The sequence below is a fragment of the Suricata suricatta genome, chromosome 17, assembly GCF_006229205.1.
Source record: "Suricata suricatta isolate VVHF042 chromosome 17, meerkat_22Aug2017_6uvM2_HiC, whole genome shotgun sequence".
Taxonomy (NCBI): domain Eukaryota; kingdom Metazoa; phylum Chordata; class Mammalia; order Carnivora; family Herpestidae; genus Suricata; species Suricata suricatta.
The window spans coordinates 37,857,031-37,882,263 of NC_043716.1; the positions used below are offsets into that span (position 1 = coordinate 37,857,031).

General features: G+C 43.2%; 2 protein-coding genes and 1 long non-coding RNA gene across 3 annotated transcripts in view; 1 reads left to right on the forward strand and 2 right to left on the reverse strand.

Annotated features, from left to right (window-relative positions):
- LOC115282602 overlaps positions 1–7,106 on the forward strand; it is a 69,178-nt gene extending 62,072 nt beyond the window's left edge. The window contains exons 2-3 of the long non-coding RNA XR_003904707.1: positions 4,952–5,086; positions 6,662–7,106. This is a non-coding gene — a long non-coding RNA (uncharacterized LOC115282602). The remainder of the gene's footprint in view (positions 1–4,951; positions 5,087–6,661) is intronic.
- KRT39 (keratin 39) lies at positions 3,270–9,834 on the reverse strand. The gene is made up of 7 exons (XM_029928721.1): positions 9,391–9,834; positions 8,504–8,586; positions 7,658–7,814; positions 6,828–6,989; positions 6,590–6,715; positions 4,848–5,068; positions 3,270–3,522 (listed from the first exon to the last, which is right to left on the reverse strand). Exons 1-7 carry the CDS (start codon positions 9,832–9,834, stop codon positions 3,270–3,272), a joined length of 1,446 nt encoding a protein of 481 aa, XP_029784581.1.
- Positions 9,835–18,145: 8,311 nt separating this feature from the next.
- KRT40 (keratin 40) lies at positions 18,146–22,921 on the reverse strand. Its single transcript, XM_029928723.1, has 7 exons — positions 22,475–22,921; positions 21,693–21,775; positions 21,275–21,431; positions 20,291–20,452; positions 20,086–20,211; positions 18,716–18,936; positions 18,146–18,245 (listed from the first exon to the last, which is right to left on the reverse strand). The coding sequence occupies exons 1-7, from the start codon at positions 22,919–22,921 to the stop codon at positions 18,146–18,148; spliced, it is 1,296 nt and encodes a 431-aa protein (XP_029784583.1).
- Positions 22,922–25,233: the final 2,312 nt, after the last annotated feature.

The following is a 25,233-nucleotide window of genomic DNA, read 5'->3' on the forward strand; positions in this document are numbered from 1 at the left end:
ACAGAGGCAAAGAATAGAAAGGGGTTGCCGGGGAAGGTTGACAGGAGGAGGGAGAAAGGGGAATTGCTAATCAAACGGCATAAAATAAGTTCTCAGGACCTGCTGGACAACATTGTGTCTATAGCTATATTGTTCATTTAAAGTTCCGTTAGATCTCATGTTAAGCATTCTTACCACAATAAAATAAATTAAAAATAAAAGTCAGTCTATGAATTTCTGGACAAAAAGAATGATCGATGCTAATGACATAGCCTCCTTGGATGGTCTCTCACTAGAAGCAGTGACGAGCAGGTTGGAGAATGGTGGTGTAAAGAGTTGAAAAATAATCTCTTGCTACCATGAATTCTTCCCATTCCTGGAGACTGTGTAATCTATCAGGTGCTACTTTACCCTTCTTAAGGAGATCGAAGTACTTAACATTCAATCTTATTATTGTGTGGCTTTGGGCAAGTCACTGAACTTCTCTACCCATTAGTTCCTTTGTCTATTAAATAGGATCACCACTCACTGAACTCTTGAGGATGAATTTCTGGGTTGCTTCCTCTAAGCAGAAATTGGTGGAATTGATCCTGGAGAGTGAGGATGGAGAGGTTGTGGGCCACACATAGAGGGTGGTGAGACGGTGAATGGTTGAGAGACAAAGGGGAAGAGACAAGTGTGGTTACCCCTGCATTTGGAAGTGTTTAACCCAGCTGTCATGTTAAGGTGGAGGCGACATGAAAAAAGATGAAATCTACAGAAAATATATCCCTAAACTTCCCAAGTTTAGAAATAAGATTATGGATCACCAAATGGGTTTTGATACTCTTTCCCTTTCCAACATAGGGATGGCAAATGAAAAGGCATCTTGCTCTTTGGAGTCTATCCTTTGTAAGACTGTGTCTTACCAGGACTTTATGATACTTCCGGAGAAAGGAACCTGGCATCATAATTGCCTTACGGGCCTGGGATCCACAGATTTCTGGGTTTCACATATCTCTAATTCAACCTAATTTCTAAGACTGGGAGTGTGGCCCATGGGATACTTTGCTCCGAGTGGGAAGAAGAGATCCTATTTTTAGGACAAATTGAGAAAGGCATTGCCATATCAGCCCAAGGTTAGCCTGAGTCCAGCAAGGCTCCTAAACCCTGCATCCTGTTGGAATCAAAACTCAGAGCAGACTGGGCAACACTGGCCTCTCACCAACTGGCTTCCCAGTTAGTGTTGCAAGTACCTAGGGGGTCCACTGGGGACCATCACCCAACCAGACACAAAGGAGGACGGTATTTTGGAAGAAAATGACAAATGCCTGGTTTTCAACTGGGGGATGAAACCTCCCTTCCTGCATGGCCTCGTACAGCTTATAGGGCACTTCCACCATTATTATTCCTTTTAATCCTTCTAGTACCGCAGGGCCTAAGTTGTTACATCCCTTTGACTTAAGGTCATACCCATAGACTGGGGTGAGACTCTCCCCTAGGACCTCTGAGTCCAAGCCCCGTGCTCATCCCACATGTCCCCCCTGCAGTCTGAGATGGAATGCAGGGAAGCACTACTGGGGGAAATCCGGGCAGTCAGATGAGAAGGAAGTTATTGATGGGAAAGAGATCACTCTGGGAGTTCTGCATCCCACTCGCTTGGTGTAAGTTGCTGCTTGTCTGGAGGAGGTGGCTGCTGAGCCCAGAGTTAAACAATGCTTTTGTCCTTGTGGGCACCAGCCATCCAGTGATATCTGATACAAATCCAAAGTCTTCAAAAATGCTTTACTCTGGAGAATTGCAGGGTTTATCACAGGAAGATCTTGTTCTCTTCTTCTTTCTTTCTTTTCTTTTTTTACCCCTGGAAGCTGAGCACTATTAAAACTGCAAAATTATGGCTGGATGACTAAACTGACAGGGAAAGAATTTTGACATGAGATAATGACACAGTTAGGTCTGGGGCTGTAGTTCAAAGTGAAGCTTAAATAAAAATAACATTTGCATAGTGCTCTTCAGTGTGCCAAGTAGCACGCCACAAACAATTTCCTTTGATCTACACTACAAACCTGTCAAGTAGCCATGGTCCTCCTTTAACAAATAAGGAAATTAAATTTGCAGGAGGCTAGATGCTTTGCCCTATGGGTCCTAAGTGGCAAATTTAGGACTTCAGGTTTTTTGACTCCACATTCTGTATTTGGTTTGTCATTATTTACTAAATCTTGTGGAAGTATCAAATATTTTTTGTAAGGGTTTACTGAAATCTTCTTTGAGCCTCCTATGAGAAGTCTTGATGATGGCAGGTGCAGAAGTGGTGTCTTCTCACTGTGTTGTGCTTGCAAGCCGCAATTATTCAATAATTATTTTTCTGCTAAGTTGGTGGTACCAAGTCCACTTCTCTCTGATGGATACATTGCAGGAGGAATCTCAGCTATGTTTTCATGATCACCAGTCACAGGGAGAGGCAGGACCAGGGTTATGATGTGAGAGCTCCAGCTCCATGTCCCTTGTTAAACAGTCAGAACCAACTCCCATTCCCTAAAGAGTGGAAAGAGAAATAGCAAACATTTAACAAAAGGACCCACGTTATTCCTTCAAAATGTTCTAGATTCACTCCCCACAACCCTTCCTGAATCCTGATGAAAATACTTAGAGAAGCCTAATGGTTACAAAGCATTGGAAAACACGGACATCTTAAAAAATACCCTGTGGAACTGCAGTATGTGAGCATAAACAGGATTCATACTCTCGACTATCCATTCAAGGAAACCGAACACTAAAGATCTTTCCCCCTATGGATGTTGTCCCCATACAGGCTTCTTTCTATAGCCAAGGAAGGATTTTAGAAGGGAAGGTCACGGCTTTTCACCTTCATGTGCCATGGCCAAAACAATCCTAGAACTCGTCTGACTGGCTCTAATGAGGAATGTAAGTAAACAAGCCCTGAGTAAACAAAAGAGAAATCTGCCCATCACCTGTGGAGTCAAGTAATGTAGGGCACCTTCCTGGGCACTTCTAAATGCCTGTCTCTTAGAGAACTGGGTAATGTGCTTCCAAAGAAATGGCACATATTATCATGTTGACTTTGCTCTGAAAGCACCTTCCTCATTTCTCTGAGAGACAGGCATTGATTTGACATTGTGGAAGCTTAGGAGAGGATCGGAATAAAAGATATTCTGTCTAGCAAGGTGGACCCACTGTGTTAGTAAGAAACTAAGTACCTTAAGGGACTGGGGACTTTTTAAGCCTTTCTGGAAGGAGCAAGAATTGGCCTCTCTTTCATGAATGAGGGTCATTTTCATCACCTTGGGATGTTAGGCTTTGACAATTCTGGTGATGTAGCAAGGCTGCACATGTTCGTGAGAAGAAATGATTTTGCCATCCCTAATCTCCTGCGTGATGGTGCAGATTTTAACCAGTATTTGGGGCAGGATTCTGCAGACACCACAGGACTCATGTGTTCCGCGGGAGGCTGAGGATGACGTATTGTAAGCCGGGGCTGTGCATTCCATGGTGCTGGCCTTACTGGAAGGATCACATGTGGTGGCACACGGGTTACAGGGAAGCCTAGAGAACACAGAATTTTACCTGTAATTGAGGGAAGGTAAGGATGGTTGTAGAGAACAACAGGGGTGGGTAATTTTTCAACATGTGTCACTCAAAACAAGTACTTTCAAACACTTATTTGTTCATTTTGTTCTATCATTGGTGGAAGAAAAAGAATCAGACCAGAAACATGGGAAAGCAGCATCTTAGGCTTAGAAGCATTCAATTCTGTAAGCTGCCATTGTGGACAGCGCCACAGCACTGTAGAAGAACACCATGCCAGGAGCTCAAGACCAAGGTGCAGTCCAGCTCTGTTGTTTACCAGCTGGTGACCTAAGATAAGTCAGGGAATCCTCCTGAGCTTTAGTTTTTTATCTGCAGAATGGATATAATGGGAGCTAAACTTACAGAATCGACAGTGGTAGGGGACAGGTCAAGGGGCTCATTATCTGAAGAAAGGAAGTTATTCAGGTGGATTTCTTATCAGATGGCCTGAACCTCATCTATGGAAGAGTCCTCTATGCTTTGTCAAGAAGCTTCTAGGTGTCTTCTGGGTGTATTTAAATGAAGTTTTACAGAATTGGAATTGGACACAATTAACAGAACTCTTTTCAGAAAGCATCATCTTTCTTGGATGCTTCAAGGCACTTTGGTATGTTGTAGCTCCTTCAAGTGACTAGCTTTGGTTAACATTGTGCTATGTCACGTGGACATGCCAGTTAGAAGAACCTGTGAGCAGAGATCACTGATGATTTGCGGGAAGGAAATCTGTAACAGTTGTTACTAAGTCTGCATCTGGGGCATTAGTGTGGACTGAGTTGCTTCAAAGAGCTTGTGCTCTATGTCAATCCCGTATGGGTTGGTTAGCATTTTATCATTGAAAAACATTATATTTCTATTTTTTTAAAAGATGCTGAAATACACATATATATATGCTGTTGTTGGCATCAAGGACAACAGGCTGGAGATGGGCATTTCAGTTCCTCCAGAAGGAACAGGATTGTCCTACTCGATTTCATGAAAGTTCACCTAGTGGGGCAAGAATCTGTAAGTCACCAGGAATGTTGGAATGTTTGGGGAATCCATTGTTTTCCCTTGTACTTTTTAAAACTCAGCATCTAAGGAATTAACCTTGTGCGCTGGCTCTTCAGAATGACTCAGCTCGGCTAAGACCTTAAATTTGGAGTAGGTTACACTTGCAGGTCTCTAAACAGCACAGCTTGAGACCATGTGTCTACAGTTCCCATCACTGGCGTGAAGATCAAAGCACGCGCCCCCTGTTGCCCAGTGGCAGTACCGACATGTGTGTGAGCCTATTTCCCCATAGTTGTTTTTATTTTACTTACTTGACATCCGAACTCTCCAGGAGGCTGCGGTATGTGGCAATCTCACACTCCAGCTGGGACTTGACATCCAGCAGGATCTCATATTCCTGGTTCTGTCTTTCCAGGGAGCCCCTGATCTCTGCCAGTTGGGCCTCCACAGTATCAATCAGACACTGGATCTGGGCCAGTAAGGACGTGTAGCGGGCCTCTGTCTCCACCAGGATGCACTCCTGGGAATCTCTCTACCATGGTGGAAGAAAGTAAGATTTGTAATGGTGATTTGTTGGAACGTAGGTCACTTGTGAACTGTAACATTTAAAATTTGTGTGTGTGGGGGGGGACAGGTACTAATGAATCTTCAAGCCCGCTTATTACTTCTTAACCAAAGAAATCCCAAACCAAAATTATCTACCATACTAAAACTTGCTTCCCTTTATCCTCTTTATTTATTTTTGATTTCCTGAAAGTATTTACTTTTCTTTCTCTTCATCACCTATCCTACTATACTCTTCTACCTATGAGACAAAACAAAACAAAACAAAACAAAACAAAACAAAATAAAACGCCTTCCAACTTATTTTACACTGGGGCTTTTAAAAACCTGTTACCATGGCACTTCATTCTGTGAATATTTGTGCCTTAAAAAAGAAGTTAGCAGCATTTAGCCATGAACAATCCTTTCACTTGCAGGGCACCTGGCTGGCGCAATGGGTAAGTGCCTGATTCTTGATTACAGCTCAGGTCATGATCTCATGGCCCTGGGATCGAGCCCTGCATCAGGTCCCATGCCAAGCATGGAGCATGCTTGGGATTCACTCTCTCCCTCTCTCTCTGCCCCTCCCTTGCTTGTGCTCTCTCTCTCTCTCTCTTTCATAATAAACATTTAAAAAAAACCCAATTTCCTCACTGGATCCATTCCTTTATATGTAAAACCTGAGAGTTGGAACTTTGATGATTACAATTCCTATAAGTCTATGGATTATGGAATTTTAGATTTGAATAACCTGTTATTTACAGATGAGAAAGCTGAGATTCAAGAGGTTAAGTGAATTGCCCATGGTCACATGACTAGCTAGTGACAAATCCAGCTTTGGGGCAAGGTCTTCCAAATACCCTTCACATCAGAACATTTAAATAATCCCCTTCTTCACAGAGGCAGTACAATGGGGGCAGAAGTGGTTCCATCCTGGCTCCAGCTCATTTCTTTTGTGACTTTTAACAAGTTACTTAATCCCTTGGGATCTCAGTGTCTCCATCTCTAAAATAGGCAAGGTGGATTCGCCTTGAATTTGGCATGGGAAAATCACTACAGCTCCCTGAGTTTCATTTGTAAAATTGGCTTCATAATTTTGCCACCTCCTTTATAAGATTATTTTATAAATTTGATAGTTTAGAAAAATGTTTTGCATGTTAAATACAGTGCTCTTGTAGTGTTTCCCAGAGTGTACGCCATGGATCCTTATTGCCATGAGATGCTCTTAAAAGAAAAGGTCCACAGTCAATTAAGTTTTGGAATGCTGAATACCATACATACCATAGTGTATAATCGCTTATTAAAGGTCTACAGGAAGTCATCCACAACCTTTCTTTACTCCAGCATTTCCCAGACTTAGTTGTCCACAAGCCCTTTTTTAGCCATAGACCCTTTAGCAAACAGGGGGACCTTTGTTTTGAGAGACACAATTTGGGGAACATTGCAACATGCAGGGGTCAGGGGCTATTGCCATCACCACTGTGTTGACCCTGGGCAGTTTCCCGGGTACCATTCGGTGCTGGGCCTGCAGTTCAATCTCCAGCGCATTCATGGTGCGTCTCAACTCCGTGATCTCCTTCAGGCACAGCTGCTGCTGTTGAGAGCTGGTCACCACCTGCTGGTTCAGCCCCTCCATCTGAAACACAGGCAGACACCATGCATGTTATGAAGGAAAACATGCCTTTGATGGAAGGCTGCCTGGAAACACAAGGTCAGCTTTTTGGTTTTGACTTTCCTACCCTCCCCACCTGCGTGTTGAACCACTGTTCCAGTTCCCTGTGGTTTGTCTCCATGATGGACTCGTACTGACATCTTGTTTCTTGTAGAACCTGGTTTAGATCAACAGATGGGGCGGCGGTCACTTCAATGTTGAGTCTGTCCCCAAGCTGACTCTGTAAGGAATTGATTTCCTGTGGAAAGAGAAAGAATGTGAAGTCACTTGGTGAACACATGACACCCTTGTGTTCTTGTTTGTCTAAAAGCAATAATTTAGCTTAATCGTGTCTGAAATAGCTCACAGTAATGATTTGTTGTGTATAGATGATTTATAGGTGCTATTGAGAGGCTATTAAAGAACCTAAGACTATTTCAGATATGACTCTGTGTTCAAGTATGTGGAACACTAAAAGGAATCAATTAGCAAAAGCAAAGTCTTAAAGAATTTGGATCATTTCCAGGGATGGGTAATGGTGAAGCAGCATAGAGATGCAGTTTATGATAAGAGATCAGAGTCTTTATGATGCCAATATGGGCTTTTGCCAATATGGACTTATAGCAGTGGAGGCAGAAGTCCATGCAGGAATGCCTACAAAAGATGGGAAACCTGCAGGGTTTTTCCCCCCTAAATTGGGTTGCTTTCTTGTCCTAGAGAAGCTGGTGGGGGCAGCGGAGGCTTCAATACTATTTTCTAGGATTGGAAGCCCATTGAACCAATGGTAGTGGCAGTAGATATTATCAGGGATGAAAAACAGAATCGTATCTACTCTTTGGGGACACCTTTTGTCAAGTTCAACTCAAAGGGATGGATGCTATTTTTTAGAGGCTTAGCTTGTAATGACTCTCTTGGCTTTTCTCTAACCTCTTTGTGGTTGTTTTTGAGGCAAAGGAGCTCTTCCTTCAGAGACTGGACTCGAGCCTCCAGGTCAGCCTTGGCAAGGCTCAGGGCATTCAGGATCTGCCGTAGGCCGTTGGCATCTGCCTCCACTAGCTGGCGTAGGCACACCTCAGCCTCGTACCTTTAAAAATGAGACACAAAAAGGAAAGGGATTAAAATGCAGATGATGTAAATCAAACCAAGCAGAACTCCCTTCTACATTTTCTTGTGGGCCTCTCATTTATTATATTTCTGTTGTGGGCTTGATTCTCTTTAGAGGTGAGACCATTTGATAAATGTCACCACTTAACTAATGGTCCCTTAATCGCTTTGCCAGTGCGAGGCCACATTGCTGTTCTTTGAGATGAGGGCATTTTTCCTCCCCTGCCCCTGGAGGCAATGCAGGAAAATTGGAGAGAACAGTGGATTAGGAGTTAGAAAACTTGCATCCACATTTTAGCTGCGTCTAGCCTTAGGTACATATCTTTGGATGTAACTGAGCCCCATGAAACCACAGTTTTCTGGGAATTGATTTCCTCTGGAAATCAGTCAATCACCTTTAAACAGGGTGACTATGTATTAGCCCTACCTGTTTTCCTGAATTACTGTGCAGGTAATCAGATGGGTTCATATATTAGAAGCTACAGGCAGTGTATACATGTGAGTGGTTAGAGATCTTTATCATTTCCTGGATGTGAAGGTCTTCTCTGGGCTGGTGCTGACATGCTGTGGGGCGGGAGGGTTAGTGGATTTGGGGATACGCTTCTTGGGAGTGTGTCGCATAGAGGCAGGGTGAGTTCTGTCATGAACAACAGTGCTGGATGGGCTTACTTGGCTCTCAAGTCATCAGCAGTCAGTTTGGTGTTGTCAATTTGTGAGACCAGTCTGGAATTCTCAGCCTTGGTACACAAGATCTAGAATTAAGAAATTGTACACACAAATGAGACCAACACCAGGATCTTCTTTAAAAACCAAGGGCTTGTGTGTGTGGCGATGAGGGGGGTGAGAGTGGGGGCTGTTAGGCTTTTCATAGCTATGCTTGGGAAGCTTGGGGTGCTTTGGAAAGTCAGGGGTGTTTTTGTTATTTTTCTAAAAATTCAGCAGAAACTACTCCAATAAAAACCTGTGTATATGTTTTACTGTCAAAATGTAAAGTCCATCCTCAATTTGCATCCTCTGGAATGTAACTGCCATGTGGGCAAGGACTTTTTAGTTTGCTATTACTTTCCCAGAGCCCAGAGTAATCTCTGGTGTTTGTTACTAGTGCTCAGTAAACCCTTGTTGAACAAATAAAGTGAGATAAATCTGGCCTGTGTAGCAGCAGTACATCACTCTGATCAGGAAACAGGTTTGGGTAATGGTTGCGTAATCGATAAAAACTAAACTGTCTAGGTACTTCTTAAAACAAAATGCTTTCCCTCAGGTCCCTGTTTTTCTGCTTTTTATTAAAGCAATGGCAGCAATAGGTTGTTAACACAATTTTAGGCCAGAGCTACCTAGTTATAACAGCAGAATGTATCTCCTGACAATGAGTAAGTATACAACTCTGAATAGTGCCTCAAGATGACAATCTCGTTCAAGACATTCTCTTATTCTCTTATTCTACAAAACATTTTTTTCAACGTAAAATGAACTAAAAATATTAAGGTTTGGCAAATGGCTATTGCTTGGAGAGTGTCATTACACACGTTGATTATACACATTCCTAAGACTCTTACCTTCTGCAGGAGCTCCTCAATGGTGGTGTAGTAGGACCGGTAGTCAGGACACACGACCCAAAGCTCTTTGCTACACTCCTCCTGGATCTTGCGCTCCAGTTCAATGTTCTCTTGTTCCAAGACCCGCACCTTCTCCAGGTAGTTAAAGAGGCGCTCGTTCAAGATGCGCATGGTCTCTTTCTCATTACTGTTGATGCCTTCACCACACCAGCCGCAGTCATCCAGAGGGGGACAGGCACTGAAGTTGTTTATCAAGCAGATGGGGGTGAGATGAAAGCAAGGAGTAGGGTGGCAGTCCTGGGACTGAGGAGCCCTCAGAACATGGCCAGTTGATCCATACTGGCAGCTGGTGTTGGAAGAGACGGTCCTAAAATTTGTAATCCTAGAGCAGCTTTGCTGTGGTGTTGAAGAAGAAATAGTTGTTGTACAGTCTTTAGTATCCATACTGGGTACCCAGTTTGGGTGTATTTCAAAGTCTGCGGTCTGGATCGAAAGCTTAAGCAACCACGACTGAGTCTGAATTCCAAGCTTCTTGACTATTTCCTCTTTGAAGTGCTTATATAGCCTTTCTTCTAGGTGGGGTCATGGCTGGCAGGATGTTTTCCTTTCTACTGTTTATATCAAATCCCATAGGAACATCTCATTAGTCTGCTTTTTACTTGCCTGAGAAGAGTTACTTGTCTCATAAAAACGTGCGTTTAGGCTGTTACTAAGTTATTACCCATCACAACCACTACCTGCCATTGGATCCAGGGCTTCACATGAAATCTTCAAAAGGAACTGCCGTCACAGTTCTCCCAGCATCCATTATTAAGCAGGTGTGAGTGTATGGAGTTCATTAAATCCTTGTTGACCTCTCCACCTGGCCTAAAGCTTGATCAAGAATGAGTTCGTCCTTCTTTTCCTTTCTTCTCTAGAAAAGGGAAACTATTAATATCTAATAATTATTGGTGAACTCAGAAATCAGTATTTTATTTTGTTCTGCCCAACTGGTTTTCCCATTTTCATTGTTCAGACATTGTGAGTATGGGTTAAAATGAGAGTTTCAAAAGAAGACCCTTTTTAAAGATGATTGCTAGATTCCTGTTTCAGCTTGCCGGGTAGGGTTTGATTGCTAACAAGACATTTCCTAGAAAAGAAGCTGGTTACCTTTTGATTTTCCAAAGCCCACGTTTAGCTTGTGGAACTACATTAGCTAAGGATTTGTCATGGTGTTGGTTTATATTTGCTGTTTAAACATGGTCTGTTGAAAGGTGTGTGTTTTTCATTCCCAGGGGTACTTTCTCAGTGTTTTCTTAAGAAAGTTATTTGTTGGGCACCTGGGTGGCTCATCTGGTTGAGCATCTGATTCTTTTGATGCAGGCTCAGGTTATGATCTCAGGGTCGTGGGATTGAGCCCTGCGTCAGTGTTAGGATTTTTCTCTCTTTCCCTCTCTCTCCCTCTCCCTCTGCCTCCTCTCTCCTGCTCATGCTCTCTCTCTCTCTCTTTCAAATTAAAAAAAAAAGGAAAGTTATTTGCTCCTGATCCTTTATGGAGGCTCTAGGAGAGAATAATTACCTTGCCTTTTCTAGCTTCTAGAGGCTGCCCAGGCTCCTTAGCGCATGGTTTGTAGAGGCTGCCCAGGCTTCTAAGCTCATGGCGCCTTTCCATCTTCAAAGCAGGCAGTGGGGAGTCTTTTTTTTCATGCAGCATCACTCTGACACTGACGCTTCTGCTTCCCTCCTACACCCTTAAGGCCCTTGTGATTATATTGGCCTCACTCATATCACCTAGGATAATCTTCCTACTTTAAGGTCAGCTGGTTAGTGGCCTTTTTTCCCCTTTGTCATGCAGCCTAGCATATTCAAGAGTTGTAGGATTAGCACATGAACATTGTGGGAGGCACATTATTCTGCATATCACATAATGTAAGGAAAAAACATAATTTATAATAGTGCCAACAGATATAAAATGCACAGGAAGAAATTTAGTTAGAAAGGTAGACCACATGAATAAAATATTAAAATACATTGAAGGACAGGAAACCAGAATAAATGGAAAGATATATCATGTTCTTGGACTGAATACTATATCCATTCACCATAAAAATGTCAATTATCTCTACATTAATTTAACTTAGATCCCACTAAGTTTATTGAGATCCTCCTAATCTCAAAAATGTGATTTTTTAAACCAGACAAGATAATTCTGAAGTTTTATGAGAAAAATTAATCAAATTTGAATAGCCAGGAAAATTCTATAAAAGAAAGCCTCAGAGAGACTAGCTCTTCCTATTTTAAAGCCTCACTAATCAAAATACTATAGTATTGATGTATGAATAGTCAGATCAATAGAATAGAATACGAGGTCTAAAATAGACTTCCAAACAGATTGGGATTTAGTGTGTGATAAATGTGACATTTAAAATCAGTGGGAAAGGGGCGCCTGGGAGACTCATTCAGGTGTGTCCAATTTTGGCTCAGGTCATGATCTCGCAGTTTGTCGGCTCAAGCCCTGCATCGGGCCCTGTGCTGACAGCTCAGAGCCTAGAGCCTGTCTTCAGATTCTGTGTCTTCCTCTCTCTCTGACCCTCCCTTGCTCATGCGTCTCTCTCCGGCTCTCAAAAAGAAATTTAAAAAATTCCATAAAACCAGTGGGAAAAAGACTATCATATGTAGTTTTGGGACAACTGTATATCACGTGAGGTAGAAAGCAGGGGAGGAAATGTTGGAATAATACCTCATGCCTTCTAGTAGAACATATTACAAATTGATCAAAGATTTGAATGTGAAAAACGAAATCACCATTGTGCTAAAAATATGAGAATTCTTTTATAAATTTGAAGACAGAAGGCCTTTCTAATAATGACTGAAATAAATAAACCATAAAAACTTATAAATTTGACTACATTGACTTTTACAATGGTAAAAAACACGACCTATAAAATTAGAAGACAGATGACAAACTGAGAAAGCGTATTTGCAACAACACCATAGACAGTGACCAGAAAGAAAATACAAAAGGCACTTAATTTACAAAGCACCTTAGAAAAAATGCTCAGTGTCACTCATAAAAAAGGAAATGTAATTTTAAACTACACTGAGATTTCATTTTATCTTTTTCCCTTTAATACTGAAAAAAAATTCACAGTTTGGTAACAAATGTACTCTATACAGCCTCTCATTTACTGCTGGTGGGAGTATAAATTCATACAAGTTTCAGTCCTGCCACTGTAGTCGGACAGTGTGATATTGGTGTAAGGGTTGGCAAATAGATCAGTGAAATAGAATATAGATTCTAGAAATAGTCTTCACGTACATATGGTCAGTTGCTTTTTGACAAAGTTTCTGAAGTCATGAGGAAATGATAGCTTTTTCAATAAATGTTGCTGATCAATTCCATAAATGTATCTAGCAGAGATTGATACCTCTTGAGCTGTACCTCACACTATATATAAAAATTAATTCAAGATGGATTAAACACTTAAATGTGAAGGCTACAGGTATGGAATTTTTAGAAGGCAACATGGAAGAATATGTTCATAACCTTGTTTTGAACAAAGACTTCTATCACGTGGAGAACACTAAACATAAAACAATGAATGGATTAGACTTCATCATAGTTAGAATCTTTTACTGATCAAAATATACCACTAAGAAAGAGAAAAGGCAAGCCACTGGCCGGGTGAAAATATCCGCTATAGTTATAAAGGACCTTCCCTTTGACACAGTAGTATCATGACTAGTTTTTGCCCAAGAGAAATGAGTGCATACGTAAACAGAAAGACTTGCATAAAAATGCTTGAGAGACTATTGAATGCTGAGAATGAACTGAGGGTTGGGGGGGGAGGGGGGAGGGGGGAAGAGAGGTGGTGGTGATGGTGGAGGGCACTTGAGGGGAAGAGCACTGGGTGTTGTATGGAAAACAATTTGACAATAAAATATTTAAAAAAAACAAAAATAAATAAACATTAAAAAAAATAAAAGCCATTCTTTAAATAATAAAGGAAAAGAAGGGGTAAAAAAATGCTTCTAGAAGTTTTACTCTGAAATGTGGTATATTTATAGAATAGGTTAGTACTCGGCAACAAAGAATGAACCACTGGTATTCAGAATGACATGGACGAACTTCAAAAGCATATCAGCCTGGGTCGCCTGGGTGGCTCAGTCGGTTAAGCATCGGACTTAAGCTCAGGGGCACCTGATCTCGCTGTGCTGGGAGCCATTTCTGAAGTAAGGCAGGTTTGCAAGGCCTCCCACTTTCAGATGGCAACTGGTGTCTTCACCCACTCAACCCCCACTCAATTTCTGCCTGAGCACCGACCCCAAGGCGCCTGGCTGACTTATATCACGAGTGACTTGCCTTCTTATGTTAAAAATATGTGAATTGTACCTTGTGAAAAAACTTGTTATAGGAATTTCTTCTTTTGTGATTATGGGAGCAAATGTTACATTTCCTGAGAAAACCTGTTTTTCTTCCCCCTATTGACCCCAACTCGCAAAGACCTAACTTTTGCCTTTTCTATGCTAAAAACATTGCCTTGTGTTTGAATGCTAAAGATTCCTTCTTTCCCCATATGATAAACATCTAGTCACCTACCTCAATCTTTATTGGTAAAGATTATGCACGAGTCTTCCACCAATCTATGTTCTGGGAAATTTTTACCTACCAAAGAATTTGTTATCAGAAATTATTGTCTAAGGCAATTACCCCTTCTGTTTTGTACCCCATACATTTTTTCAATAAATAAAGCTGACTCTCTGGTCAGAGCAGAAATGCCTGCCTGCTGATCAGAAAGAACCTCGTGGCTCTCTCATTCCCTTCCCCCCTCACCAATCCCCATCTCTTTCATGCCAACACCGTCTATCCTTCAGGGGAGCCCTGGACCTGCTGGAGCTGGACTCCAGCATCACTGTTCATATTGAGCCCCGCGTCAGGCTCTGTGCTGACAGCTCGGAGCCTGGAGCCTGCTTCAGATTCTGTGTCTCACTGTTTCTCTGCCCCTCCCCCACTCATTCTCTCTCTCTCTCTCTCTCTCTCTCTCTCTCTCTCTCTCTCTCTCTCTCTCAAAAATAAATACTTAAAAAAACATGTCAACCTGAGGAATTTAGGCACAAAATGGTACAAACAGTATGGTTACATTTATACTACCTTAAGAGCTGGCCAAACTCCTTTGTAGTGTCAGATACCACAATAGTGGTGAGGGAGGGGAGCTGACTGGGAAGGAACATGAAGGAACTCTCAAGGTTAATATTTTACATTTTGATGTTCTAGTGTATGTCTTGATCTGGATGATTACATGAATGTGTATGGTTTTCAAATTCATGCAACTACATGCCTTCCACCATTGATACATTTTATTGTATGAAAATTAAATCCCAGTGAAGTATGGTTAACATAGAAAGTTAAGATTTGATACAGCTGTGTAGCTCTATGAATGCTTAGTACTTTATTCGTATATTTGAATTACAAATGAATCATTTATTATTTCACTTGTGAAAAATGGAAGTCATAGATGTGCTAGGAGAAAGCATAAGAGACTTCTTTTTTTAAATTTTTTAAAATGTTTTATTTATTTTTGAGAGACAGAGAGAGACAGCCTGAGCAGGGGAGGGTCAGAGAGAGAGAGAGGGAGACGCAGAATCTGAAGCAGGCTCCAGGCTCTGAGCCAGCTGTCAGCACAGAGCCCGACGTGGGGCTCGAACCCATGAACCGTGAGATCATGACCCGAGCCAAAACTGGACACTTAACTGACTGAGCCACCCGGGTGCCCCTAGAAGTTTTTATCGTTGTTGGAAAGTAGAAAGGAAAGACCATTTGGCCAGTGAAATTGCACCATGGTAAAAAAAAAAAAAAAAAAAAAAGAAAAGAAAAAAGCCTGAGTCCTCCCCCCGTAACTCTAACACCATTTAGAACACGGTGGCTAGCCCTAGAAGAGGTCAGATCTAGAACTAGCCTATGTCTTTAACATAACATTTAGTGCAATCCTATGCCCAAAATAAAAACAGCTGTGAAAGGCCGAAAGTAACATGAAAGTCCCCAAGTGGCCATTCTATCTTAAGGATATTTTCCTACTTCAGTTCCACTTTGACTCTACATTAAGCCAAACTGAAAATATTTTTAACTCAGAAAATAAAAATAGATTAGTGAATCCATGCAAAATGGTATAGGTCAAGGGAAGGTAGTCACGTGCATTTTTCTGAGAGGACATTGGATATAGCTCATTGGAAATTATTACAGATGCTGAATATTTGCTTTGCCATAATCTTGACCAAGACAGAGAGGAAACCATGGGAAAGTCTGAGGGTGGGTGGATGGATGGCAGAGATTGGTTTGGTGGAAACCTTGGGGTTAAAAACCACCATGTGTTTTTTTAAAAGAACTTTTGAATTTTGAAACAGTTACAAATCCACAGGAAGTTGCAAAGATGGTGCAGAGAGGACCCATGTATCCTAGCTTTCTCCATGGTTGTATCTTACTCAGCTACAGTTCAGTTGTGAAGTCAAGAAGTTGACGTGGATACAATGTACATATATACTCAACGTCTGTGGGTGTATGTGTGTATGGTGTGTATATTTCTTTTACATATGTAGATTCATGTAACCACCACAGATTCAAGATATGCAACTCAAGACTCCAGATATGCGCCATAAAGATGTCCTTCATGCTATATTTGTTTTATATGTAATTTCTAGGGGTTTTAACCAAGCTTAGGAAGAGGAATGAGGAAATATACATATGTTTCATTTTCTGGAAGTGGAATTCTCAGTTTTGCTTTTTATTTCTTTGTTTATTAAAAACTTTTTAAGCGTTTATTTGTCTTTGGAAGAAAGAGTGTGCAAGCAGGGCTGGGAGAGAGAGGGAGACACAGAATCCAAAGCAGGCTCCAGGCTCCGGAGCTGTCAGCACAGAGCCCGACACAGGGCTTGAGCTCATAAATGGTGAGATCAACACCTGAGCTGAAGTCAAACACTTAACTGACTGAGCCACCCAGGCACCTCTCTGGTTTGCTCTTTAAATGTATGTGAGTAATTATTCTGTACCCCAAATGTTTGATAACAGACCAATGCACCTTACGGTATTTTTTTTAAAATAGTTTATTTTCAAATTGGTTTCCATAATACACCCAGTGCTTCTCCCCCACAAGTGCCCCCGACCATGACCATCATCCCCTTCCCTCCCTCTCCCTCCCCCTTCAGTCCATGGTTCGTTTTCAGTACTCAATATTCTTTCATGATTTGTGTCCCTCACTCTCCCCTGCTCTCTGTCCCCCTTCCTCTCCCTATGGTCCTCTGTTAGGTTTCTCCTGTTAGACCCGAGTGCAAACATGGTATCTGTTCTTCTCTGCCTGACTTATTTCGCTTAGCATGATACCCTCGAGGTCCATCCACTTTCCTACAAATGACCATATTTCATTCCTTCTCATTGCCATGTAATACTCCATTGTATATATAAACCACATCTTCTTGACCCACTCATCAGGTGATGGACATTTGGGCTCTTTCCATGATTTGCCTATTGTAGAAAGTGCCGCTATGAACATTGGGGTACATGTGCTCCTATGCATGAGCACTTCTGCATCCTTTGGGTAAATTCCTAGCAGTGTTATTGCTGGGTCAGAGGGGAGTTCTATTGATAGTTTTTTGAGGAACCTCCACACTGTGTTCCAGAGCAGCTGCACCAGTTTACATTCCCACCAACAGTGTAGGAGGGTGCCCGTCTCTTCACACCCTCACCAGCATCTATAGTCTCTTGATTTGTTCATTTTAGCGACTCTGACCGGTGTGAGGTGGTATCTCAGTGTGGTTTTGATTTGTATTTCCCTTCTGATGAGTGACACTGAGCATCGTTTCAGGAATGCACCTTACGGTATTTTATGCAGCCACTAACATAATGGTCACAAGACAATCTTATATGTTTATTAGGACTGAAAATGCTTACATGACAGTGAAAACTTAGGTTACTCAACTATATGCATATGCAAATATTACCACTAAATGGAAAGAAAACTGGAAGTTCCCAAATTACTGACAATGAATGTTTGGGGTGTGGAATTATAACTGACTTTTTCCCCTTTCATGTGCCAAATTGAAAAAAAAATGGAATCTTGTACTTTTATAACTACAAACAAAATAAAATTTATTCCTAAAGTTCCAACTGTCTTCCGAGATATATGACATTTTGCATGGATTAATCTATTTGTGGTTGAGGAGTTAAAAAACTATTTTTGGCTTTGGTTTGTGCAAAATCAAACTATCGGCATGGGTTTAGGCAATTACCCTGGCAGAATAAGCCACAAAGTTTATATTTGCCATGCTAAAAGAATGAAATACGTTTTATTTGGGGATCAGCAAGAAAGCTTTATAGACTCCTAGAATATCACTAATAAACTGGCAGGAGAGGAAATGATAAAGCAGAAATTTACCGAGGATGTTTAGAGGACAAGTTCAGGATAGAAATCCTTTTAAAAATTTTTTATTTTCGAGAGAAAGAATGTGAGTGTGAGCAAGCAGGGAAGAGAGAGAGAGAGAGAGAGGGAGAGAGAGGATCTTAAGCAGGCTCCATGCTGACTTGAGGCTCAGTCCCACGGCCCCGGGATCCAGACCTGAATCAAAACCAAGAGTGGGGTGTTCAACCGACTGAGCCACCCAGGCGCCCCAGGGTAGAAAACCCTTCTCGACTTCCAGCTTTGGATGTCTCTGATTGAAGCCGAATCTCCTTTCCAGGACACCGCTGGCTTTGAATCCTCCGTCTGCCGTGCTGGGGGGCTAGCATTCACATACAGCAGTTTTCGACCGTGCAAATCACGTACGCCGAGCATGGTTCACAAGTGTTGCTTGACATACTTGTTGGAGAGCACGGGTTACAGGGAAGCCTGGGGGGAAATTTGAACTAAGTTTAACAAGAGAAAGCCGGATAACATTTCAACTCAGAAAAGATCGTGCCAAAATTTGCCGTGCAAATTATGATCTGAACCCTCTTTGCTGAATAACATTTGACTTCAGCCTATTTTACGCCTGGACCCAGCATTGTCGCTTTGTGTGCACTGCAGCTTCACTTTGCAAAATGTCATCTTATGCGTTTGGTGGGAGACAGGAGCCAAGGGAGATCTCCAGCATGGAATTTTGTGTAGGATGCTTATGCTGCTTTAGAACTTTAGAAAACGTTTGAACACTTCTACTCTCATGTGATTATCCTCACCTGTGTTGTTTGTTTTTACTTTTGTAAGGAGATCCTTTAACACATTAGAGAAGTTTGACCTTGGGCAGATCTTGGGGAAACAGGAGTCTCCTACAAGAGCCTCTGTGACTTGGGGGATTTTGAGAATAAACGTGTGGAACTTGCCTGCTGTCCTCACTCTCCAGGAGCCCCTGGTACGTGCTAATCTCGCACTCCAGCCGGGCCTTTGTGTCCAGCAGCACCTCATACTCCTGGTTCTGTCGCTCCAGGTCACAGCGGATCTCCGTCAGCTGGTTCTCCACGTTATCGATCAGGCACTGCATCTGGGCCAGCTGCGCACTGTACTGGGCCTCGGTCTCTGCCACGGTGCACTCCAGAGATTCTGTCTGCAGAAGAAGTGTGATCAGGAGGGCTGGGTAGCACAGCACAGAGTGCCTGTTTTCAAAGCCTTGCTCTACCCTAGTGCAGCTATGTGACGTTGTGAAAATTATTTAGCTTCTCTGAGCCTTAGTTTTATTCTGTGACAAATGGGCAATGCAAAGTACTTATCTCCTAGGAGGGCTGTGAGGATTAAATGAGTGGATATGTGTAAAGAACTTTGAACAGTGCCTGAAAAAAAAAAACTTCAAAAGCTACGTAAGAGGTCTTATTACCATCACCAAGCCCACTGTAGCCTTCGGCGTACTGGTGTAATAGTACAAGGAGGATCGACAGAGCTTGAGAGGAGAAATTGGGTACGGACTTGAGGCAGGGAGGGGCTGTCGAGTGGGGATTAAGAGAAGAGACTCTAGGATTGAACCAGCTGGATCCAGCTTCCACTTTGCCTCTTAAAAACTGCATGATGCCTGCTACTTAATCTGAATCTCAGTCTTCTTCATCTGTGTAATGGGCTTAGGAAAGGGATTTGCCCCATAAAGTAAGGCTCCTCGAGATGAATGCACAATCATCATTCACCTAGAGAGTCTCTATAGGGCTCAACGTAGCATGGACAGGGGTGCTTGACTGGAACTGCCTGTTGTTAGCTTCCATGCACGTCATCCCTATTGCTGGTGAGTGGCGTGCAGTGAAGCCTCTTGTCGAGGTGTGGATCCTGGGAAAGTTGAGGATGGTGCAGAGTTTGAATACCATTCTTTCCTATGATGGTGAGCTTGGAAAACTGGCCCAAATCAAAAGAGCTTCAAAACCCACTGGAATGCTTGAGCGCCTTTGGCTCAGAGGTTCCGCTTTCATTCTGCTCCTGTTCTTTCCCTGTCTCCCTGTCTCTGGAAGGTGCTGCAGGATCATGCTCAAGCCCAGGAGGGACCGTCCGGGCATCCTGGTGGGACAGTCCAAGCCGTTGACCTATCACTTCTGCTTCTAGCTAGGTAGACAGCAGTATTTGGAAAAGGCAAAGAAATACACTCCTTGCACATTGGAAATTCAGACTTCCTGCCGCGTGAACTGTGGGTGTCTCTCCTTGAGGTTTGGAAGAGGGTATGGGATCTCAGGGCCCGACACCTCAGTGACAAAAACAGAGCTGTCTTTCCCTTACATACCAGGCTTTGCTGTGCTTGGAGTTCGATTTCCAGAGTGTTGGCTGTGCGTTTCAGTTCCAGGATCTCTGTCTGGCAGTCCTGCAGCTGCTCTGCGCTGCACAGCTGCTGCTGATTCAGCTCCTCCGTCTGAAACACAGGTGTGATCAGAGGACCCCAATAAGGCAGGCATCTGGAAACCTGTCATTTTCCTGCTCCAGGAGCTGACCTGAGCAGCGAACCATTCTTCCACGTCTCTGCGGTTGTTGGCGAGCACCGTTTCATACTGACAGCGCATCTCATCCAGGACCCTGTTGAGGTCGATGGTGGGGGCAGTGTCCAGCTCCACGCTGAGTCGGTCACCAAGCTGTCCACGAAGCACGTTGACCTCCTGAACGGGGAAATGGAATCAAGAATGTCACAGGGTGGTGGGGGGAAATCATTCACTTTGACATCCCAAGGGTGTCCCATCTCTGTTTGGGGAAGTGAGTAAAAGTGTGGGATTTAGATTCAAGTTTCTTGGGTTGGAATCTCTTTTCATCGCTCAGTTTCTGCGTCTGCAAAATGGGTATAATATTTTTACCTTTCCCAAAGAGTTATTGTGAGAGATATGAGTTACTGTTCATAGAAAGCACTTACAAAAGCCCTTGGCACGTAGGAAGCTCTCAATAAATGTTATTATTACCAACAAATGCTCAAAGGAAAAATACACTGTTACGTCTTTCAGCTTTTCACTTTTTAGCTTCACTGATATGAAATAATCAGATACTTCATATTTTATGATTTAAGAAAAGTTTATAGATACAGAATATTTTTAAATATTTGGCCCAAATATTACACAAGATGTTATCCCCTTTTTGAAATGTCCTGTGTTTATCAGCCAGATTTTCACACCTTATAGGTTAGAGTTAGGTGAGCCATAAAGCCTCCAAGGAAGGCCATTCATGGACTAACCCCCCCCCCGCCCCCCGCCATAGCAGCGGCAGGTGGGCAGCTTGGCTCCTCCATGTGGCCAGGGCAGGGGCCATTTCACATGTACTTCCAGAGACATGACACGCTGCAGCGATCGGGCCCAGCAGGATTAGTGCCTCGTGTACTGTTGTTCCAGTGTGAGCAGTATCTGCCCAAGTTCGATTTAGGTTCACAACACGGAAGCTATCAGTCTGACTTTATCCTTTCTACATTTGTTCAGCTATTTTGCCACTTTCCTCACCTCTTCGTGGTTTTTCTTAAGGCAAAGGAGATCTTCCTTCAGAGACTCCACGTGGGCCTCCAGATCATCTTTGCACAGAGTCAACTCACCCAGGATCCCACGCAGGCCGCTGATGTCCGTCTCCACCAGCTGGCGAAGAGACAGTTCAGACTCGTACCTTTCGCAGCAAAAGAGATACAGCCAATGCTTACCTCGCTGGACACTGTGCAAGGTGCGGGGGGTGCTGGGGAATGAGACGAGGACTCAAAGAAGCTGTATCTCGAATAATACATGTGAGCTTTGTGAGCCTTCTTAGCTTTAAAAAAACTTACATAGAGAATATTTGCAGTGTGTGCATGCACGTGCATGTGTGTGCATGAGAGAGAGATGGAGAGAGAGAGGCAGTCATAAATTGTTCTCAAGTTCAAATTCAACTTACTTTGACCTAAAGTCGTCAGCTGCCAGTTTGCAGTTGTCAAGCTGTACAGCAAGTCTAGAGTTCTCTGCCTTCGTGCACAAGATCTGGGAAGCAAGTTGGTTATATGTGATAGATGGCTCTTTGGAAGAAACAAATATCTACTCATTTAACAACTATGTCATTATGTATCTTTTAGAAGTCTTGAGAAGAAAGTATAAAGTAGCTCTCAGCCGACTTCTCTTATTAACCATGTTACTTCATGAAGAGAAAAGCAGGACCAATTTATAAAAGAAATAGATAAAAGGGGTTAGTTTTTCAGTGGCCTAAGACATTTTGCAATATCCCTTGACAGTTGAACTCAGATTCTTCACTGTAAGAAGTTTGTTTTATGACTCTCTCCCCCCTCCATGATAATAAAGATTCAGCCCTAAGAAAATGATTCCTAGGATGAAATTATATGATTAAAAAGGTGACATTTCAATATCTATGTTAAAAATATAAACGTCCAGGTTGCATACAGAAGTAACGTTGGGTGTAACACAGTTTTTCCTTACCCTCCGGACAATGAAGGTAAAGTCCAGACATGAGAGAGTTTATTATGGGCATCCGTGGTTACTGGCATCCCCGGGGCTAATGCTGACATTTCCCGACTGTCGGCCCACCACCTTTTCCTCCAGGTCATATTACCTCCTGAAAAGCCCCCTTTCCCTGGGGAGACTTCCACAGAACAGCCTCTTTTAGTACAAAGATGGAGCAGATCACAGATTGGGAGGGTGGAGCGTTAGGGCCACAAGACACCAGACCTTTTGCTGGAGATCCTCAATGGTGTCGAAGTAAGACTGATAATCAGGGCACACCAGGGGGACATCCCCTTCACACTGTTCTCGGATCCTGCATTCCAGCTCCGCGTTCATCTCCTCCAGGCCTCGCACCTTCTCCAGGTAGCTGGCGAGTCTGTCATTCAGGAACTGCATCGTCTCCTTCTCGTTGCTGTTGAACACCCCATCCTCACACCAAGCACCGTTCCCCGCCACGCCCGGGATGTGACAGCTCCCAGCCAAGTAGCACGGTGTGACGCAACCTGTAGCCGGGCGAGACCCTGACAGGAAGCTCAGGGTCTGGCCTCTGGAGGCCGCCTGGGAGCTGGGGAGGTGAGTGGTTTCCACGGAACAAGGGGAAGCAAACACACAGTTGGAAGCAGCGGCACAGGATTCAGAAGAGCAGCAGGTGGCGGAACCGTCGGATGTCATCCTATCAGAACGGAGAACCAAGACCAGTTGCAAAGCTCCAGGTGACTGGCTGCGGAAGTCTCCCTCCCTCCTGAGACTTTTATACAGTCCCCCGGATGGGTATTTACAGACCGGATGTTTTTTTATCACTGTTGGTGGCACTTGTCATATGAACACTCATTAGGGTTGTTTGTTTGCCGAGGAAGAGTTTTATGCTTCATAAAAGAGGCATAACTTCAGGTTACTAAATCCATGCGCCAGTAGGACGAAATGCTTGGTGCAGAACAAGTTCTTCACAGGAAGCGTTGTCCGTTTGGCAGAATTCCGAAAGGCAGAGAAAATCAATACAAATGACGGAAATAAGATTCCCACAGGGTTTGATCCCGGGCACCGGAACTTGTTTACGTATCCTCTTAAAATTCACATTACATCTCGTTAAATACCATTTGTTTGTTTGTGCCACCGTCATAAAAATGTTCCCTGTAGTTAGCATGCTGTCTGTGCAATGTTTTTTATGCTCTTGCTGTGCTCACATGGTGGAGGAGTGAGGTGTGTACTGGGTGTAAAGTGTGTGTGTGAACCAAGTCTACCTGTGGGCACGTTGAAAAGTCACTTTATGTAACAGATGGGCATGATCTGTGCCCTCCAGGCCAAAAGACAAATTAGTTATCAAGATCTGGAGTTGTGATCTATGATTTCCGGAAACTTCCTTGCTTTCTCCACATTTCCTATATGCCTCATTTTTATTTGTCATTTATTTTTATTAAAAAAATTTTTTAATGTTCATTTAGTTTTGAGGGAAAGAGAGACAGAATGTGAGTGGGGGAGGGGCAGAGAGAGAGGGAGACACAGAATCTGAAGCAGGCTCCAGGCCCTCAGCTGTCAGCACAGAGCCTGATGCAGGCCTCGAACTCACAAACTGTGAGATCACCACCTGAGCTGAAGTTGGATGACTAACCGACTGAGCCACCCAGATGCCCCATCTTGTTCATTTTTTTCCTTTCAGACTGTGTTCATCTTTCCCTGTGTCCATGAAAATACAATAACTTATAAAATTCTTGTCTGCTGATTCTAACTTCTGTATATCATGATCTGAGCTGAAGTCGGTTGCCTAACCAACTGAGCCACCCAGGCGCCCCTCCTATACCTCATTTTTAGATGAGGGATATACCATTTTGCACCTGTATCTATAACATGAGTGAAGTAGAAGTCCTAAGTTACAATCTTTTAGTCTCTTGGGAAACTAAACACTCATTGGTTACATGTCAGAATAGGGGCAAGGAAGCTATAGAAGGTTTTTCTTCTGAGATGAAATCTGTTTTCTCTTATTATTTAAAAAAATTTTTAACATTTGTTTATTTCTGGGAGACAGAGAGGGACAGAGTGTGAGTAGGGGAGGGGCAGAAAGAGAGGAAGACACAAAAGTACAGGAGCCAAAGCAGGCTTCAGGATCCGCACTGTCAGCACAGAGCCCGATGTGGGGCTCGAACCCATGAACCGTGAGATCATGACCTGAGCCGAAGTCAGACGCTCAACCAACTGAGCCACCCAGGCACCCCAGAAAATGACTGTTTTACAAAAGGCATATCTTATTTGTCTTCTTATCCTCAGCACTTGGGACATAATATGATAGGCTCTTAGTAAGTGTTTGCTAAAAATATAACCGTTTGGCTCAGTAGGGGTTTCTGTTTTGACACATAATTGCTTGGGAAAGTAATCAAAAGCTAAAGGGCAAGGAAGTTTGGTGGAGAACAAAGAACAAGGTCTGGTGGTCATGATGGTTACATTTTATTCTAGTTCCGGTGCTGTTTTTAACTCGTCTAGTCCTGTAACTCCTTTGGGACTCATCCTTACTGTAGGGAAGAATTGTAACCTGTCACTTCTACAAGAATTGCTGTAAGGATGCAGGTCCGATCCGGCCCTCACCACCAGGCTGTCCCAACCTTCCTGGAGCCGGTTGCAGTGCACCTCCGCGGTGGTGATGCCCCCGGCGGCCGTGGGGGGGGGGGCGTTCCCCGCCGGCCGCAGGTCTGATCCAGCCTTCCCCTTTCTTCTTTTTATTTATTCATTTATTTATTTATTTATTTATTTATTTTTTAATATTTTATTGTCAAATTGTTTTCTATACAACACCCAGTGCTCTTCCCCTCAAGTGCCCTCCACCATCACCACCACCTCTCTTCCCCCCTCCCCCCTCCCCCCCAACCCTCAGTTCATTCTCAGCATTCAAGAGTCTCTCAAGTTCTGCATCCCTCTCTCTCCCCAACTCTCTCTCCCTCCTCCGCTCCCCCTGGTTCTCCATTAGGTCTCTCTTGTTTTCCTGCTAGACCTAT

What these genes read in the sequence shown, in the direction of transcription:
- KRT39 (XM_029928721.1), bottom strand. Translation starts at nt 9,834, where the DNA reads ATGGATACTAAAGACTGTACAACAACTATTTCTTCTTCAACACCACAG. An exon ending in TCAAAAACAACCACAAAGAG is followed by an intron (nt 6,990 to 7,657) that starts GTTAGAGAAAAG and finishes CTCTTTCCACAG; the next exon opens with GAAATCAATTCCTTACAGAG. An exon ending in AACAGTGGTTCAACACGCAG is followed by an intron (nt 6,716 to 6,827) that starts GTGGGGAGGGTA and finishes CCTGTGTTTCAG; the next exon opens with ATGGAGGGGCTGAACCAGCA.
- KRT40 (XM_029928723.1), bottom strand. Translation starts at nt 22,921, where the DNA reads ATGACATCCGACGGTTCCGCCACCTGCTGCTCTTCTGAATCCTGTGCC. An exon ending in TCCAAGCACAGCAAAGCCTG is followed by an intron (nt 18,937 to 20,085) that starts GTATGTAAGGGA and finishes CTTCTTCTGCAG; the next exon opens with ACAGAATCTCTGGAGTGCAC. An exon ending in CTGGAGAGTGAGGACAGCAG is followed by an intron (nt 18,246 to 18,715) that starts GCAAGTTCCACA and finishes ATTTCCCCCCAG; the next exon opens with GCTTCCCTGTAACCCGTGCT.